The sequence below is a fragment of the Vipera berus genome (genome assembly GCF_964194415.1).
Source record: "Vipera berus genome assembly, chromosome: 2".
Classification (NCBI taxonomy): domain Eukaryota; kingdom Metazoa; phylum Chordata; class Lepidosauria; order Squamata; family Viperidae; genus Vipera; species Vipera berus.
The window spans coordinates 233,168,758-233,188,442 of NC_138203.1; the positions used below are offsets into that span (position 1 = coordinate 233,168,758).

A 19,685-nucleotide genomic window follows, 5' to 3' on the forward strand; every position below is an offset into this window, starting at 1 on the left:
CCTTTTTCTTTTACAAAAAAAGCACTGGTTACACCTACTCCACAAAATGGCACTGCGACATCGCCATTTATTATTTGTACATAAGACAATCGTGACCAAATCAACTATAATTGTATGGATTGCAGCTGTTGCTTAAGCAGGGATGGATAAGGGTAACTGTTAATATGCTGAATTACTTCCTTATGGCAAAAAAATAATATGTTTAAACAAAACATGGATAGAAAAACATTATATGAGATGAATATACATTTATGTATTTTTAAGATGTTCACAGGAAAGATGCTTGGAAAGAGACAAATTTGCCTTTAATAGAATTATGACAAAAAATCACTTTGGTGTATTATCTAAACAAGTGTTTCCCCATCGGTTCAATTTTAAGATGTGTGGACTTCAACTATTGGAATGCAGGATGTTGCATGCTGACAGGAGAACTCTAGGAGTTGAACTCCACACATCTTAAAGGTGCTGAGGTTGAAAAACACTGATATAAACAATATTAGGAACAATATGATATATTAAGCAGACTGATACTGATAAGGCATATCACTGCTTGTAGCTAAAATATACAGTATATGCCTTGGAATCTCATAATCTTGAGTAGGCTACTAACTGAACAAACAAAAATAGATTGACAAAGCAAAGAAATAACCAAATTTTGGTTCAAAGTTGTTTTGCTGATTCAAAGGAGGGCGGCATTAATTTGCAATTCCAGTTTTTCCTGTTATTCCAAGTTAGAGTTTATTAACATGAACTAAGCATAACTATTATTTCTAATTCTCAGTCCATGCTCAGGATATAAAGAGAACATTAATGGACAAAATATGATTAACTTGTTTTGAAATAATAGATGATACATGAACCTTTCAGCTTTTTCTCATCTGTTTAGAAAATCTGTACCAAGGTTCACAGTTATATAAAACTTTCTACAACACTGGAGCTGTTAAAGAGAACAAAAAATATCTGTAACAGTGATCTTCAAACTTGGCCCTTTTATGACTTCTGGACTTCAACCCCCAGAATTCCTCAGCCAGCGTGCCTGCTGAGGAATTCTGGAAGTTGAAGTCCACAAGTCATAAAAGGGCCAAGTTTGAAGACCCCTGATCTTATAAGAATATGGAGACTGTGCTGGCTGGAGAATTCTGGGAGTTGAAGTCCACACTATTTCACACAGTTGCCAAGGTTGAGAAACACTGATCTATGGTTAGGTCAGGTTTCTATAGGTCTAACATTCACGCCTAAACTGAGTGTTATACTTGTACAAAGGGACTCATTGGTAAAAGGTCAGTACTAATTAAATGTTTATTCTATAGCTGCTTAAGGGTCAACAAGATTTAGGCTTTGTATACATGTCCCTCACAATGGGATGACCAAATTACTATTCTAGTTTATAATGCCTTGGTAAGAACATACTTGGAATATTGCATCAGTTTGGGTTGCCATGATATAAAAAATATATTGAGATTCTAGAAAGAGCGCAGCGAAGAACAACAAAGATGATTAGGGGACTGGAGACTAAACCATCTGAAGAACTGGATATGTCTAGTTTAATGAAGAAAAGGACTAGGAGTGACATGATAGCAAGTGTTCCCGTATCTCAGGGGCTGCCACAAAGAAGAGGGGGTCAACCTATTCTCCAAAGCACCTAAAGGCATGGCAAGAAGAAATGGATGGAAACTAATCAAGGAGAAAAGCAACCTTGAACTAAGGAGAAATTTCCTTAGAACAATTAACCAGAGGAACAACAAGTTAGTGCTCCAACACTGGAAGTTTTTCAGAAGAGATTGAACAACCATTTGTCTGAAATGGTATAGGGTTTCCTGTGCTTGAGCAGGGGGATGGACTAGCAGACCTCCGAGGTTATTTCCAACTCTGTTATTCTGTTTCTGTTAATAAATCTTCTTATAGTAAAAGTTCCACAACATACAGTCACATCTTTAAACCATATTGATGTTTGTAGCAACACATTAACAATCTAATGAGTATTAAACCAAAATACTTATTATCCTTAACCACTTGTTAGTATGAGATATTCCAGACTTTTTATATAATTAATAAATAATGTTCACATTAGTCATACTGTTTATTTAAAAAAGAACTTCCAGTTGGGAAAGGGATTAGTTGAATTTACAATGACATTTTTTGTTAATTAAAGGGATTTCTTCTTTTTGTCACAGCTCTATTATTGGCAAGCAGAAAAAGTGATTTTATCTTTAATTTATAGTGCTTTAGAGTGATAAACTATTGGACAAAAGTTGAGAAGGCAGACAATAAGGCATTCCTTTCTTCTTCTGTAGGAAGCTTCCTAAGGGAACTAAAAGATAACGGAGCTGAATCACAAGCAAAAGTAAAACAGAAAGTGTTTTATCACTTTAAAAGCTCTTTTTCATGATTCACAGAATTTTGGAATGAATCAATTAATGTGAATAAAAACCTTCATGAATTGTGTGAATCAGGGCAGCTTGGAGCTGAAGCAGACACTATGCTTTAAATTAGAAAAAGGCAAAGTTAAAACCTCAATCATTGATTTGCACAAACCATGAATTACTCAGCTTTAAAATAAACAACATGCCATGGATGTTGAGGCAATGCTGAAATCAAATAAAGATATTCAGAAAGAAAGATTTAACAGTTCCAGTTTCTCATGTAGCCCTTGGCAAAATTAATGGCCCACCCTGGACTAAATGAATTCAACTGTTAGATGGCACACCGGATAGGCAACCTTCTCAGAGACTGGAGGTCAGGGTAAGTGCCAAATCCAAACCAAGAACACTTTCAGAGATCAGAGAAGAGACCTGTTTTACTGGAGCAGATGGGAAGCAGAAACTCTAGATGAAGAATAAACTTCATGAAAAGAGCAAAACTATTTGTCTTTGCACTAACAGTAAGATAAGTGCTGAACCTTGGTTCAGAAGCCAATAGGTACTAAGCAGATGTCCTCCTAAATCTTTAAAGGTTGTACTTGGGAGTCCAACATTAGTCAGGACCACCTACTGAAGAAAGTGACATTTTCAATCAGATTCCTTTAAGATATTTTACTCTGCTTTGTGGAGTCTCCTATTTTGAATGCGTCTATTAATTATTTCAAGGAATTTACCCCTCTTTTTTATTTCAAGTTTTTTCATCGTACAATGTTTTGTTCCATCTAATCTATCTGAACTTCAGATACTGTATTGCTCATCTGGATCTGGATCCAATGTCTCTGTAGCATTCTATGAGAGACTGATGTGTGATATGTCATTTCTGATCTTATTGGTGCTTAATGATTTCTTCCACTCAGTTGTAAAGACTACCTCAAAACAGAAGATTTACTTTTACAATTTTTAATAAAGTTAATTCTTAAATAATAATTGTGCTGGTTTCAACTTGTCAACAGAGACAGGCCTATTATTTTCTGACCACACAAAGCTCCTAGGGTCAGGAAGTGAGTTTAGCTTTCCTTATTTATCATTGTCATCACTATCAACACTATCATTCCTAGTTTATTTGCAAGAAGTAAGCTGCTTGGGTACAAGAGCTTCATCTCTTATGAAATTCGGTGTTAAAGGAAGAGCCAGGGCAAAGCTTTTCCTTCCTCCTGGAAGATGGGTGCTGGCAGCAGAATGTACTACATAGCCAATAAGCAAAAGCTTTAGTAATTCCTGCATGAATGAGGTCCAGATCCTGTATAGAGTCAAGAGTTAAATTAGATAATTTACCTTCTAACTCTACAATCCTATGATTCTGCAATTTAACAGTCACCATATATCCATCAAATTAAACCCTAACACATAAATGTGTGATACCTCCAGTGGATAAGAATCAAATTAAGATGAATCATATTTTGGTTTAATAAAAGATCTAACCATAATTATCTTATGCACAGCCAAAATTAAAACTAACTCATTATATCTATGCAAAATATCTGGAAAAATTATTGGTGATAATAGTTAATTTCATCATTAAAAAGATCCTTTTTTGTAATTTATTAAATCAAAATTACTGTGTATCTACTTTATTACAGGTAGACTGTGACTTATAATCACAACTGGGACCAAAACCTATGTTGGTAAGCAAGATGATTGAGTTGTGCCTGATTTTATGACCTTTTTGCTACAGTTGTTAAGCAAATCACTGCAGTTAAGTTAATCATGTGGTGTAAGCCAGGGGTCCCCAACCCCTGGGCCGTGGACCAGCACTGGGCTGCCACATGCCAGAAACAGGTCCGCACTAACAAGCAAAACCCCATCTGTGGGATGCAGGAAGCACACAAAACCACATTTCCCCCCCCCCCCAATTAGTGGAAAAATCTCTCTCCACGGAACTAGTCCCTGGTGCCTCAAAGGTTGGGGACCACTGGTCTAAGCGAATCTGGCTTCCCTCTCTATCTTTACTTGTTGGAAGCTGGCAGGAAAGGTCACAAATGATGATCACGTGACCTCTGGATGCTGCAATTGTTGTAAATATATGCTGGTTGCCAAGTGTCTGAATTTTCATCATGTCACCGTGGAGATGCTACAACAGTTGTTAAGTACCATTGTAACATTGTGTCATTGTAACTTTGAACAGTTGCCAACCAAATGGTTGTAAATTGAGGAATACCTCTATGAATTTATGTATACTTGACTAATAGGTGTTTTTCCCTGGTATATGAATATGAACTTACGTTTAGAAGAAAGTGATTTAACATTTTAAATTACTATTTGGCAATAATTTGAGGACAAATTCTTGACTTCCTCTTCATTTCATAAATATGTATTTTTCTTTTCCTAGTTTCATTCAGTAATTCACGTTCTGTACTATTTAGCTCTCTTTACATTTCAATTTGTAATCTTGCACACCCTATCGTTGTCTTCATGTGGAACCACAAAAACTGAATTCCATTGCTCATCACACCTTTGATCAGTCAAAATCTTTACATACTGTAATTTTAACACCTAAATAAAAACTGCCTGTTTCTAATCTAATTTACAGTTGCACTTCATTTTTATCATTCTTCCCTTTATTTTAATACTAATTAAAAATTAAAATCTGAAATATTGTCTTACCATGTTGTGTCTTCCTCCATTCCTCTTTTGGCATGGTGGCTTATTACTCTAGGACTGTTTATACAGTTTGTGGGTCTGCTTGCATTCATTCCCCTTTAAAAAAAATAGCAGTCTCTGTTGAGCATTTACAGGAAAAAAAAACCTTGACAAACAAACTACAAAAATGCAAGCAGAAATGAAGTGAACATAAAATTTACTGAAGTTTACTGATAAGAAATGTCAGTATAACTATAATAAAAGAAGAAAACTACTGCGTTAAGTATATTCATACTTAGCAGTTGGTCTGATATATTGTTTATAATACTTGTCAAATACTTTTAATGTGTTTTCTATAGAAATGAAATACCGTATTATAGATTGCTTTGTGGCCTGGAAAAAATCTTAAACGGGTAAAAATGATGTGAATTACCTATTTTATTTATGTGATTTCTATAGCCGCACATCTCAACAAATGATTCTGCTCAGTGTTGGATTAGCCAACAAGATCATGTGTAAATAGTCCTCAACTTATAACCATTCATTTAGTGACCATTCCAAATGATAATAGTACTGAAAAAAGTGACTTGTGACTGGGTCCACGCCCTTACAACCCGTGGTCATGTGATCAAAATTAGCAACTGACATGTATTTATGACAGCTGTAGTCCCAAGATCATGTGCTTGCCATTGGCAACGTTCCCAATCTGCCTCCAACAAGCAAAATCAACAGGGGAAGCCAGATTCGCTTTTCAACTGTGTGATTATTTAATGACCATGGTAATTTTCTTAATGACCACAGCAAAAAAGTAATATAACTGGGTGTGATTCAAGGTGTTAGTTATGACGTACAAAGCCCTTCATGGCATGGGTCCGGATTACCTACGGCAACACCTGCGACCGGCGTCAACTTCCCTCCGTCCAGTGCGCTCCCACAGAGAGGGCCTCCTCAGGGTGCCGCCAATCAAAGAATGCCGATTGGTGACCCCCAGGGGGAGAGCGTTCTCTGTGGGCGCGCCAGACCTTTGGAACAGCTTACCGGTTGAGCTCCGGACGGCCCCCGACCTTCGCTCCTTCCGGCGCGATCTTAAAACATTCTTTTACGAACAAGCTGGCCTGGTCTGACGGGATGGGGTTGGGTTTTTAAAATTAGTTTTTAACTTAATGTATTGATTGATTTTATGGGCATGATGTTTAATGGTTTTTTAATGGTTTTTTAATTTTTGTATTTGATTTTTATTGTGTATTGCCCTGTTCACCGCCCTGAGTCCTTCGGGAGAAGGGCAGTATAGAAATCAAATTATTAAATTAAATTAAATTAATTGCCTCACTCAGCAATGAATTTCCAGTCCCAATTATGGCCATAAGTTAAGGACTACCTGCAAATAAATGTAGAGGAGATACAGATGCAAGTATTTCCAGAGTTTAATACTGTGTTATTAGCAATTTCCTGAGACACAACAATTTGAAATATGGCTAAATAGTTTAAATTAATGTGAGATTATGTTTTATAAATACAACATATCCTCTGCTTTATAACCAATATAAATCATTATTCTCAGTATTGAGAATATTTGTTTCTCAATATTGAAAATATTTGCAAGAGCTCTATTTATGTATAAAAAAATTATATAGCCACCCAGCTTAATGCAACATAAACCTAGGTAACTTACAAATAATATGGTGGGTTGATTTCCATTTGCTAAGTTATTCAACAATACAATATTTCCTCAATTTCAGTATCCATCTCTGTATTAATTTTTTACTTATTCATGAAATGTATATAGGCTGCCCCAATCAATCATGATTCCTAGCTCACAAAATAAAGCACAAAGCATGAAAGCCCGAAGATAACAAGTTGAAAAAAGAAGAGTCTGGAGAAACAATGCCAACTTTAAAATACATATATACATACACACACATGAAAGTACATCACACATTCTAACCCAAGGGCAGCTTGTTTAAATAAGGTCAGAATCTCAGGGGAAATGCATATCCAGAAGGCAGGTACTGTTTTAGCAAGAACTGGACTTAAGTAATTCAGACTGCAATCTGTCTCTGAGGTACAAATATCAAAAGGCAGTTTTCCTACCTCCCTGACTGAATTAGCTGACCAGAAAGTAACTTTGCAAGCAATTTGCACATGCTGGATGTAACTAATCTAATCAGTGAAGGAAGCAGTTACAGTGTACTGCTTAATCTGGAGAAGAGGTACAAAAACAAATAGGCTCATGTACCCTGCACTCTTAATAAAAGCAATTCTGGTTCTTAACAGACTCACAAGCATCTGGCTTTGTTGTTATGGCTACTTGAGCCAAAATGTTAGGATAAACATCAAAGTAAAAGTGCAAGACACAGGTAAATGTGAAAAGAGGACCAGCATATCTCATCACTTTTTGAATACATTTGCATATATATGGATGAACTTTAATAGGATTTATTTTTAAATGCAAATAGCACTGGATAATAAAACAACATAAATTCAATTAGCTACCACAAAAAGAAGACAGTATTTCCCACTTTTAAATGTTCTCATTTGCTTCATTTGCCAGCAGCCTTTCATGCAACTGTAATTACAAAAGAAAAGGGAGAGAATGAAATAAGCCTTTAGATTATTAGTATTAACTATGGAAATTTTCAGATCCAAAAGACAAGTTTGAAGACATATCTTTTACAATCATTGTTGTTGTTGTTAGCTGCGAAGTCGTGTCCGACCCATCACGACCCTATGGACAACGTTCCTCCAGGCCTTCCTGTCCTCTACCATCTTCTGGAGTCCATTTAAGCTCACGCCTACTGCTTCAGTGACTCCATCCAGCCACCTCATTCTCTGTCGTCCCCTTCTTCTATTGCCCTCAATCTTTCCCAGCATTAGGCTCTTCTCCAGTGAGTCCTTCCTTCTCATCAGGTGGCCAAAGTATTTGAGTTTCAATTTCAGGATCTGGCCTTCTAAAGAGCAGTCAGGATTGATCTCCTCTAGGACTGACCGGTTTGATCGCCTTGCAGTCCAAGGGACTCGCAGGAGTCTTCTCCAGCACCATAGTTCAAAGGCCTCAATTCTTTGGCGCTCAGCCTTTCTTATGGTCCAACTTTCACTGCCATACATTGCAACTGGGAAGACCATAGCCTTGACTATACGCACTTTTGTTGACAGGGTGATGTCTCTGCTTTTTAGTGTGCTGTCTAGATTTGCCATGGCTTTCCTCCCCAGGAGCAAGCGTCTTTTAATTTCTTGGCTACAGTCCCCATCTGCAGTGATCTTGGAGCCCAGGAAAATAAAATCTGTCACTACCTCCATTTCTTCCCCATCTATTTGCCAGGAATTGAGAGGGCCGGATGCCATGATCTTGGTTTTCTTAATGTTAAGTTTCAACCCAAGTTTTGCACTCTCCTTCTTCACCCGCAACAAGAGGCTCTTTAGTTCTTCTTCACTTTCTGCCATTAGAGTGGTATCATCTGCGTATCTTAGGTTGTTGATATTTCTTCCGGCAATCTTAATTCCAACTTTTGATTCATCTAGCCCTGCCTTTCTCATGATGTGCTCTGCATATAAGTTAAATAGGCAGGGCGACAGTATACAGCCTTGCCGGACTCCTTTCCCAATTTTGAACCAATCAGTGGTTCCGTGTCCAGTTCTCACTGTTGCTTCTTGGCCTGCATATAGGTTTCTCAAGAGACAAATAAGATGGTCTGGTACTCCCATCTCTTTAAGAACTTGCCACAGTTTGTTATGATCCACACAATCAAAGGCTTTAGCATAGTCAATGAAGCAGAAGTAGATGTTTTTCTGGAACTCCCTAGCTTTCTCCATGATCCAGCGTATGTTGGCAATTTGATCTCTAGTTCCTCTGCCTCTTCGAAATCCTGCCTGTACTTCTGGTAGTTCTCGATCCACATACTGCTGAAGTCTAGCTTGTAGGATTTTAAGCATGACTTTACTAGCATGAGAAATGAGTGCAATGGTGCGATAGTTTGAACATTCTTTGGCACTGCCTTTCTTTGGAATTGGAATGTAAACTGATCTTTTCCAATCCTGTGGCCACTGTTGAGTTTTCCAAATTTGCTGGCAAATTGAGTGTAGCACTTTTACTGCATTGTCTTTTAAGATTTTGAATAGCTCAGCTGGAATACTGTCACCTCCACTAGCTTTGTTGTTGCTCAGCTTTTCTAAGGCCCACTTCACTTCACATTCTAGGATGTCTGGCTCGAGGTCAGTGACCACCTCATTGTGATTATCAGGGACATTAAGCTCATTCTTGAATAGTTCTTCTGTGTAATTTTGCCACCTCTTCTTAATCTCTTCTGCCTCTGTTAGGTCCCTGCCATTTTGGTCCTTTATCATGCCCATTTTTGCATGAAACGTTCCCTTCATCTCTCCAATTTTCTTGAAAAGATCTCTGGTCCTCCCTATTCTATTGTTTTCTTCTATTTCTTTGCACTGTTCATTTAAGAAGGCATTCTTATCTCTTCTAGCTATTCTCTGGAATTCTGCATTCAATTGGGCGTATCTTTCTTTTTCTCCCTTGCCTTTCGCTTCCCTCCTTTTCTCAGCTATTTGCAAAGCTTCCTCAGACAGCCATTTTGCTTTCTTGCATTTCTTTTTCTTTGGGATGGTTTTGGTTGCTACCTGTTGTACAATGTCGCGAACCTCTGTCCATAGTTCTTCAGGCACTCTGTCTATCAGATCTAATTCCTTAAATCTATTTGTCACCTCTACTGTATATTCAACAGGGATATGATTTAATTCATACCTCAGTGGCCTAGTGCTTTTCCCTACTTTCTTCAGTTTAAGCCTAAACTTTGCAAGGAGAAGCTCATGGTCTGAGCCACAGTCAGCTCCTGGTCTTGTTTTTATTGACTGTATAGAGCTTCTCCATCTTTGGCTGCAGAGCATATAGTCAATCTGATTTCTGTGTTGACCGTCTGGTGATGTCCATGTGTAGAGCCGTCTCTTGGGTTGTTGGAAAAGAGTGTTTGCTATGACCATTGTATTCTCTTGACAGAATTCTATCAGCCTGTGCCCTGCTTCATTTTGCATTCCAAGGCCAAACTTGCCTGTTATTCCGGTTATCTTTTGGCTTCCTACTTTAGCATTCCAATCCCCCATGATGATAAGAACATCATTTTTTGGTGTTAGTTCTATAAGGTGCTGTAGAGCTTCATAGAACTGGTCAATTTCATCCTCTTCAGCACTGGTGGTTGGGGCATAGACTTGGACTACTGTGATATTGAATGGTTTGCCTTGGATTCGAACTGAGATCATTCTGTCATTTTGAGGATTGTATCCCAGTATTGCTTTTCCTACTCTTTTATTGACTATGAAGGCTACTCCATTTCTTCTGAGGGATTCTTGCCCGCAGTAGTATACCTGATGGTCATCTGAATTAAATTCACCCATTCCTGTCCATTTTAGTTCGCTGATGCCTAAGATGTCGATGTTCAGTCTTGTCATCTCTTGTTTGACCACGTCCAGCTTTCCTTGATTCATGGATCTTACATTCCAGGTTCCTATGGAGAAAAAATCTTTACAGCATCGGACTTTCCTTTCACCACCAGACACATCCACAGCTGAGCGTCCTTTCGGCTTTGGCCCAGTCGCTTCATTCTTTCTGGCGCTACTAGTACTAGCCCTCTGCTCTTCCCCAGTAGCATATTGGACGCCTTCCGACCTGAGGGGCTCATCTTCCAGCGTCATATCGTTTTGCCTTTTGGTACTGTCCATAGGGTTTTCATGGCAAAGATACTGGAGTGGGTTGCCATTTCCTTCTCCAGTGGATCACGTTTTGTCAGAACTCTCGGCTATGACCTGTCCGTCTTGGGTGGCCCTGCACGGCATAGCTCATAGCTTCATTGAATTACGCAAGCCCCTTCGCCACGACAAGGCAGTAATCCATGAAGGGGTTTACAATCATACTACCCCAAAAAAGAAATATATTGTCATATATTGTGCCATTATGCCTAACAATTCCAAAAGGGCGAAAGGGAAAAGGAGGTTTTGTTCCAGACACCTGTCATGAAGCCTTTGCAGGCTTTTGAGCTCTGCCATACCCTTGGTCTTTCCACTTCTAACATCCAATGTAATTTAAAATCCAACATGCACTTGCATGTCATCTTCACCACCTGCAAATCTATGCTGTTTTCAGGCTGATGACTGTATGCTTGTGGGCTGCAGCGTATAGAGATTTTCTTTCGCCGATATTCTGATATTCAAACTACCCAACAGCTGATCACAAATAATTGGTGAACCAATCAATGCTCACTTTTGTGGTTTCAAATGGTGAAATACTGATTATACTGCTTTTGGAGGTTACCGTGTATCATGAATTAAAAGTCCTTCCCTCTTCTAAAAAAGAGAAGCAAGTAAATTTCTAGTATCCCCATATAGTATCCCCTTTTTCTGTTCACATGTGCTTGTAAATATCAGCAATATTTATGCAGCAATTGTAGGAGAAATTGGCTTTTAACTTGTTAACTATTAACTGAGAAGTTTCAGAAGCCTTCTGGTTTTCTGCCACACTAGTGTTGCAAAAAGCATTTTAGCAAGCCCTGCAAGGGTGTTGCGTGGCAGCAAATCCTGTGAGAGTACCATGCCAGCAGAACTGGATCTGCTGATTTTTTTCCCTTAGTTGGGTAGCATAAATGCTACAAAGGAACTATGAAAAATGGGAGTTGGCAGGCAGAGTCTCCAATGGGAAATAAAACTACCCATTGATGTGCTGAAATGTGAATTTCATTCTTCCTTGAAGCAAAGGAGAGAAAAGCAAGTGGCTTTTCCAGGGAGGCAAAGGGAAAGAAATGCGTGTTTCATCAGCATTGTGCAGGCAACCAGAGCCTATTTAGTTCAAAAGGAAGAGAAAAAAGAAAATATGAAAGCTTAAAAAGTTGAAGTGTAGTATATTTCTAAGCAATGTTAAAGGTGAAGAGAGAAAAAAGAATCTTGCTAGTATGATAAATGAAGGCACTGAAAAAACAGCATTCTTCTATCAATTAATCTTCCCCAAAGCCAGCACAAATTGCCTTTGTTTGTATTTCTGAATGCATGCCAGGGCAGTTGGTGTTACCATATTATGCCCCAAAGCCGTGCAAAGTAGAAAGAACTAGATTCAAAAGCAGGATTCAGAACTTAACTTTATAATTTATACACTATTAACCTTTAACTTCATAATATTATACACTACTAACATTTAACTTTATAGCAATATACACTATTCACCTTTAAAATTGTAAAGGTTAAGTCAGCAATACCCAGTTTTGTTTCTAGCTCTTTTAAGCAATAGTGTAAGAATTTTTGTAAGATTCTCCTCTTTTCTAAAAGGATTACAGTAAATCTAGACCAGGGGTGTCAAACTTGCAACGTCACATGATGTGTCATGACGTATTGCGACTTTTTTTCCATTGCCAACAATGGGGTGGGCACAGTTTCGCCATGACGCATCCGGCCCACAGGCTGGCAGTTTGACACCCCTTATCTAGACTAAATCTTCTTAGCATACTGGCTGGGGAATTCTGGGACTTGATATCCACACATCTTAAAGTTGCTATAGGTGAGAAGCACAGGTCTACAAAGTATTCAATATTTACTACTAGTGCAGGATTGATCAATCTCCCATTTCTCAAATTATACAATGTAAAATGCAAATTATTTGTTACTGTGACAAGAATAATAATAAGATACCAAAGCCCTTTTCTATTGCAGCACCTACCCTCTTGAAAATCATAGTCCCAATATCTATGTTGCACTTGCTGCTAGACTTGATGACAATTATAAGAGGGAAAAGCAGTTTTGATAAGCTTTTCAGTTCAGCAAAATGAAATAAAAATCCTTTCGCACATACAAACAGCAGTAGAGGTGATCCAAAAAGCTTTTCTAGTGGAAAAAGGTTGATCTCCACCTATTATGTGTCTCTACATTTTTTAGTTATTTCAAAAGGCAACCAGCCAGGGATGGTTTGCTTCAGCATCTGCCTAATGATGCAGGGATATTTTCTGAGTTCACAGTGGACTCTCAATCTAAAGACAAGGCTTTGCAATTTATTTTAATTCATTTCATTCCTGGACCATTTTGTATAAAGTACATTTAGCATTTTTGTTGTGGGTTATTAAAGCAAAATCTGAAATAGGTAACATGGTGCTCAAATGCACCACTGAAGACCACTGTGCTCATAACCCCTCTCCCTTTGTCTATAAAGTCTGATAAGATTTTATTCATTTGTTTGTTTGTTTAAATTTATTGTTCACACAACTCCAATGGATTCTAGGCAGTGTAAAAAACTAGAAAAAAAAACTTTAAAAAAGCAGCTTAAAAACACTGAATCCTAGAAGTTGTTGTTGTTGTTAGCTGCAAAGTCGTGTCCGACCTATTGCGACCCTATGGACAATGTTCTTCCAGGCCTTCCTGTCCTCTACCATCTTCTGGAGTCCATTTAAGCTCATGCCTACTGCTTCAGTGACTCCATCCAGCCACCTCGTTCTCTGTCGTCCCCTTCTTCTCTTGCCCTCAATCTTTCCCAGCATTAGGCTCTTCTCCAGTGAGTCCTTCCTTCTCATTAGGTGGCCAAAGTATTTGAGTTTTAGCTTCAGGATCTGGCCTTCTAAAGAGCAGTCAGGGTTGATCTCCTCTAGGACTGACCGGTTTGATCACCTGGCAGTCCAAGGGACTCGCAGGAGTCTTCTCCAGCACCATAGTTCAAAGGCCTCAATTCTTTGGCGCTCAGCCTTTTTTATGGTCCAACTTTCACTGCCATACATTGCAACTGGGAAGACCATAGCCTTGACTATACGCACTTTTGTTGACAGGGTGATATCTCTGCTTTTTAGTGTGCTGTCTAGATTTGCCATGGCTTTCCTCCCCAGGAGCAAGCGTCTTTTAATTTCTTGGCTGCAGTCCCCGTCTGCAGTGATCTTGGAGCCCAGGAAAATAAAATCTGTCACTATCTCCATTTCTTCCCCATCTATTTGCCAGGAATTGAGAGGGCCGGATGCCATGATCTTGGTTTTCTTAATGTTAAGTTTCAACCCAACTTTTGCACTCTCCTTCTTCACCCGCAACAAGAGGCTCTTTAGTTCTTCTTCACTTTCTGCCATTAGAGTGGTATCATCTGCATATCTTAGGTTGTTGATATTTCTCCCGGCAATCTTAATTCCAACTTTTGATTCATCTAGCCCTGCCTTTCTCATGATGTGCTCTGCATATAAGTTAAATAGGCAGGACGACAGTATACAGCCTTGCCGGACTCCTTTCCCAATTTTGAACCAATCAGTGCTTCCGTGTCCAGTTCTCACTGTTGCTTCTTGGCCCACATATAGGTTTCTCAAGAGACAAATAAGATGGCCTGGTACGCCCATCTCTTTAAGAACTTGCCACAGTTTGTTATGATCCACACAATCAAAGGCTTTAGCATAGTCAATGAAGCAGAAGTAGATGTTTTTCTGGAACTCTCTAGCTTTGTCCATGATCCAGCGTACGTTGGCAATTTGATCTCTAGTTCTTCTGCCTCTTCAAAATCCTGCCTGTAACTTCTGGTAGTTCTCGATCCACATACTGCTGGAGTCTAGCTTGTAGGATTTTAAGCATAACTTTACTAGCATGAGAAATGAGGAATCCTAGAAGTAGCCTTGAGTAAAGAAATCTAATAGACAGCAAAAACAGCAACACAAAACAGGGGCCATTGAACAAACAATAAACAACAGCCCCAGACCTGGGACCAAACCCAGGTTTTCAAGGCTTTCTGGAACCCCATGAGAGAGGGTATCATTCTTATTGCAGGGGATGCTGTTCCAGAAGGTGGTGGCTGCAACAAAGAAGGTACACTTCCTCAGTCCCACAAGATGGAAATGTTTAATAGAGGGGATCTGGAGCACACCCACTCTTCTGGATCATATTGGGCAGGCAGAAGCAGTCAAAGTCAAGCAGTCTCTCAGATACCTAGGCCCTATTCTATTCAGGACTTTATAATTAACAACCAGCACTTGAATTACCCTCAGACACCAAATGGCAATCAATACAGTTTGCATAGCTATGGTGACATCAAGAGGCACCCATTATAGCTTATGCCGTTATACCAGCTGTAGCTTCTGGGGGTTCTTCAAGGGCATACCTTTGAGAACAATGTCCAAACATGATATATCTAGACTTTAATGCAACCCTATTATCTGTAGGTTTATAAACAGAAAAGGGCTACTTGGTATATTCTAGCTAGAAGTAGAAAAAAAGAAAAAAATATAGAAAACCAATAAACAAATGTGGATCATGCGAAAAGGTTTGTGTTTTTTTAAAAAAAAATGTGGATAGATCAATATTTTATTTGTATTCAAATAATATATAAAGCAATAATTCATGTAACTGAACAAAAAAACCTAAGAAAAAATGACTCTGCAATCATTTATTCCACAAACAATAACAGATATACCATTTCCTTCTATGGAAAAAATAAGCACACCCTTGACTCTAATAGCTGGCATTGCCCCCTTTCGCAGAAACAACCTCAAGGTCTAATTTGTGCAACTTCTTTCTAATGGTAGAGTCATGCACTTTGACCTCAGTCATGGCGAGACATGCATCTATAACCTTCTTTCTGAAAGCCTCAGAGAGCAATTTCAGGCTAGGTCTGGGAATACTGCACACATTAGCAATAAAGATAAAATGTCTGAGGTTTCAATAGGACAGGTTCATCCCAGATTCTCTCTAATGATGTTATAATAATCTGCACCCAATCTGGTTCACCCAGTTCTAATTTTAACTATTTGGCATACCAATAAATGTAGGAATGACATAGATGGCCTCTTTGTTGAAGATTTGATGAAGGCTCCCAAAACAGACCCAGCAGGAGCTCCTCCATAACAGAAGGGAACAATAAACAAAGCAATGTTTATTGTTTACTGTCAATCCATATGTTACAGGACTATCTGAAAAGCTCAGGAGGATCTTCAGCCAATACAACATATGTGCACACTTTAAAAATACACTAAGGCAGAAGCTTGTCCACTCCAAGGATAAAACACCCAGACACAAACTAAGCAATGTGGCATAAGCAGTACAATGCAGTGTGACATGTGCAGATACGTACACTGGGGAAACAAAACAACCACTTCATAAATGCATGGCGCAACATAGGAGAACAAACCCAACAAGACAAGATTCAGCAGTCCATCTGCATTTAAAAAGACAAAGACAATCTTTTGAAGACAGCGAAATCCACATTTTGGACAGAGAGGACTGCTGATTTGAAAGAGGGGTTAAAGAGACTATCTATGTCAAAACTGAACAGCCCTCTCTCAATAGAGAGGGAGGGATATGACATCATCTATCTCCAGGCTATAACTGTCCTTTCAGCAGTTCCAAGAAGGCTCCACACCCATTTGCACCACTCAGGTGACCTTGAGGACATAGATAAACCTCCAAGTAGCCTCAACGACTCTCTAAAAGAAAGCAAATGACCAGCTGTCTGCAAGGAATATAAATCCTTCCATTTCCCCACCATCCAATCAGAGTTGAAGAAGCTTCTTGGATGAGAAGCGAAACGTCTTCAAAGAAAAACCAGAAAGTCCAGTTGCCTTTTGAAAAAGCACCTTTGGGACAACCATGACCTGGATGACTAAGAATGGACATGTAGGAATTTAATTACTTTTTCCATAGGTGAAATTTCCAGTTATTTTTAATTACCCAAAGGGCTACAAAATATAAATAATGCATGATATTTATTACATTGTATCCCCTTTATTTATCAATATTATTGAAATAAAGATCAAGCATCTCTATGTTTAAATATATTGAAAAAGTTAAAAAAATCAATGATACTTACCTTTTTACATGACTGTATATTCCCTTATGTAGAAGGACTGGTTGAGCCATAATCCTCAACTAAAGTTTGGAATATATTTAAATAAGTTTGTTACATTTGCCCTTAATTTCTAGCAAAAACAGCACCAATACTTTCCTGATATCAAAAGAAATAATTGTAGAAAAACCAATCAATTACTATTTTCAGAAGAATTAATACATAAGCAATGTCAGAAGGAATCAAAACAGAGATTCTTTAAAAGACTACAAAAATATTATATTGATTTAGATACAGAAATTGTGAAGCAATCCATTCATTTTTCATCCAGATACTTGATCTTTATTTTGCCTTGATCTTATATTGCAATAGCAGCTGGTGAAACACCACGAACTTTCACTTATCTTGCAAAACCAATTAGGTCAGATCTTATTAAAATTTGCATTGGAGACCCCTTGGCAATCCCAAGGCTGTAACTAGACTGGGAAGCTCAGAAAAACATGTCAGAATAAGTCAATGGCAAACCACTTCCATATCTTGGCCAAGAAAACAACATGGACTGTATAGTCGCCAGGAGTCAAGTTAAACTTAGCTCAAAGGACATTTACTTCTTCATTGCCAATATAATATTGTATTAAGAAAAGCACTCATTGGGGACCTGAATTATGAAGTTTCACTATACAACCATGAAGGTTTGCTGGCTTTAAATCTTATTATTGATTGCTTCCAGATGATCAACTCCTGACCTAATGTTGCCATTCCAAAGGCATTTTGTAGAAAAGGCACTCTGCAGCATCAGATTGAGTCCTACACACTCCAGTGGCATACTGAAGTCTACCATTAGCATCACTGTTACTTTTCGAGAAAGTGAGATGATTAGCAAAGAACTGAACAGCATCCAAACCTCAAGATTTTGCCACACTAACATCTCATCAACACAGATTTCTTACATGGTTGACCTTTTACAGTTACTAGTAACCTCTATATTTACCCTGCACATGAAACCAGACAGAAATTTACTATTTCTTGCTATAGAGAAAATAATTCTGGATTTTTCAATATAGTCTTTATTACTGGAAACACAAGAAAGACTTCATACCAAATGAAACAAATGTTTGAATTCTGTTAGTCAAATGCAATATGCATACTGATGTCTATGTATTTATATTTATCTTTTATTAGATTTATAGTATAGTATATTCCATCTGGGTCACCATTTTTCAAATGCAATTGTTGCTTGACTGAAATTTTTTATAATGTGATAAAGTGTCACACACTAATGCAAAGTGTTATCATTGCAGAAGAAACTGAAGGATGTTGAATATCAGGTGTTTTATTATCTGAACTTACAGGAACACTACATGCTATAGGGTTCTGCAATCTGGGAAAAGTTGAAGGCTACTTTAAGTACCATTTTTTAAAAGTATGGTAAAAGGATACATATAAAGGTATATGGATTTTTTAAAAAGATTGCACAATTTTTAATTACATGTGTGCTGAAAATTAAAGAAAAATGACGGCTCACCCTCAACACAAACGTCTGTCTACAAATGTTGTCCTCAGACATAAGGTGAACATGGGAAGAAAATGTTATAAAACCAGTTCTGCTAATGTACTCTAAAGATACTTCCACTGATATGAATTACAGTACTACTTAATTAGAATATGCATTATTCAGCAGTACAGGGAAACTGCAATCAACAATGATAAAATTCCAATGATCACAATCCGGGGGGGGGGGATATTTAAAAAAACCCAATATTTGCCATATTTCTCAATATTTTGGAATTCACTACTGTATTTCGTTTCAATTTTGTCAGCACTCAGTTATAATTTGCAGATAACCCTTTAAAATGCTGATAGATTATATTTGCATATTTTTTGCTAGGAAGATATAAATATGGTTTAAATAAGAGAATAGCAATAACACTTAGATTTTATATACAGTACAGGTCTGGCACTTTCTGAGTGGTTTACAATGTCAGCATATTTCTCCCAACAATTTTGGTCCTTCATTTTTACCAACCTCGGAATGATGGAAGCCTGAGTCAATCTTCAGTCAGTCAGGATCAAATTCCAGACTGTGGGCAGAATTGGCATGCAATACTGCATTCTAACCACTGCCTCACCAGGACAATAGACTTAAGCCTCTCAATACCTATGCTACTATTAGCAAACTCTAAAGTTAAAATGGAAAACATTATGGTCTTCAGTAATGCCCTATAATCACTCTCCTTGTGAGCATGTGGACACAATCATGAGGTTTTCTTGACACCAATGTGAAATAGTTATCTTTTTCCATAATTTTTGACTTTCTAGTCTTATTGCTCTGAAATTTTCAGGAAGGTTCTATTCCACTATTAACCAAGTTTGACCCTACATAGTTCTTGACCTAAGTGCTACCACCTACTGAGATAATCTAGATGCTACTCAACTACAGTATTTCCACTCTATCCATGGTGGCTGAAGCTACTGGAACATCCCAACCCCATGAAAGTGCTAGATAATCAAGAAGGGGTACAAAGTCTTTTGTGGTTAAAGGCTACTTAAAGAACAAAACAAAACACACACGCATGGTCATGAAGAATTGCAGAGGGATGGCAATGACTTTTCTGAATACAGGCCAGAATTTCAGTCCTTTTCTTCCAGTGTTGGTTGCTGAGAATTTAGCAGAATAGACACACTATTGGAGGCTTAATATATCTACTTATTCATTAAAAATAGAAAATTGCACCAATTTTTTCTGTGATTTCTCACCAAATTTCAGAAGTTTTAGGAGATTGTATGGACTGAAAAAAGCTATGTGTAATCTTTGGTGCCCATGCCTGATTTAGACCTGACTTTGGCTATGCTAATGTATTAACAAAAGCAACTTTTTGCACAGACTTTCCCTTTTCATTTCATTTTGA

The 19,685-nt window shown here is 38.0% G+C and overlaps 1 protein-coding gene across 3 annotated transcripts in view; it reads right to left on the reverse strand.

Annotated features, from left to right (window-relative positions):
- Nucleotides 1-19,685, reverse strand: part of ARHGEF3 (Rho guanine nucleotide exchange factor 3) — a 148,525-nt gene that overhangs the window by 125,977 nt on the left and 2,863 nt on the right. For 2 of the 3 annotated variants that reach the window (XM_081317439.1, XM_081317438.1), the window contains exon 2: nucleotides 5,025-5,117. In XM_081317439.1, the coding sequence (XP_081173565.1) occupies nucleotides 5,025-5,117 (93 nt within the window). Of the gene's footprint in view, nucleotides 1-5,024; nucleotides 5,118-7,493; nucleotides 7,567-19,685 lie in introns of all 3 variants that reach the window. The other variant, XM_081317440.1, reaches the window with a different exon arrangement.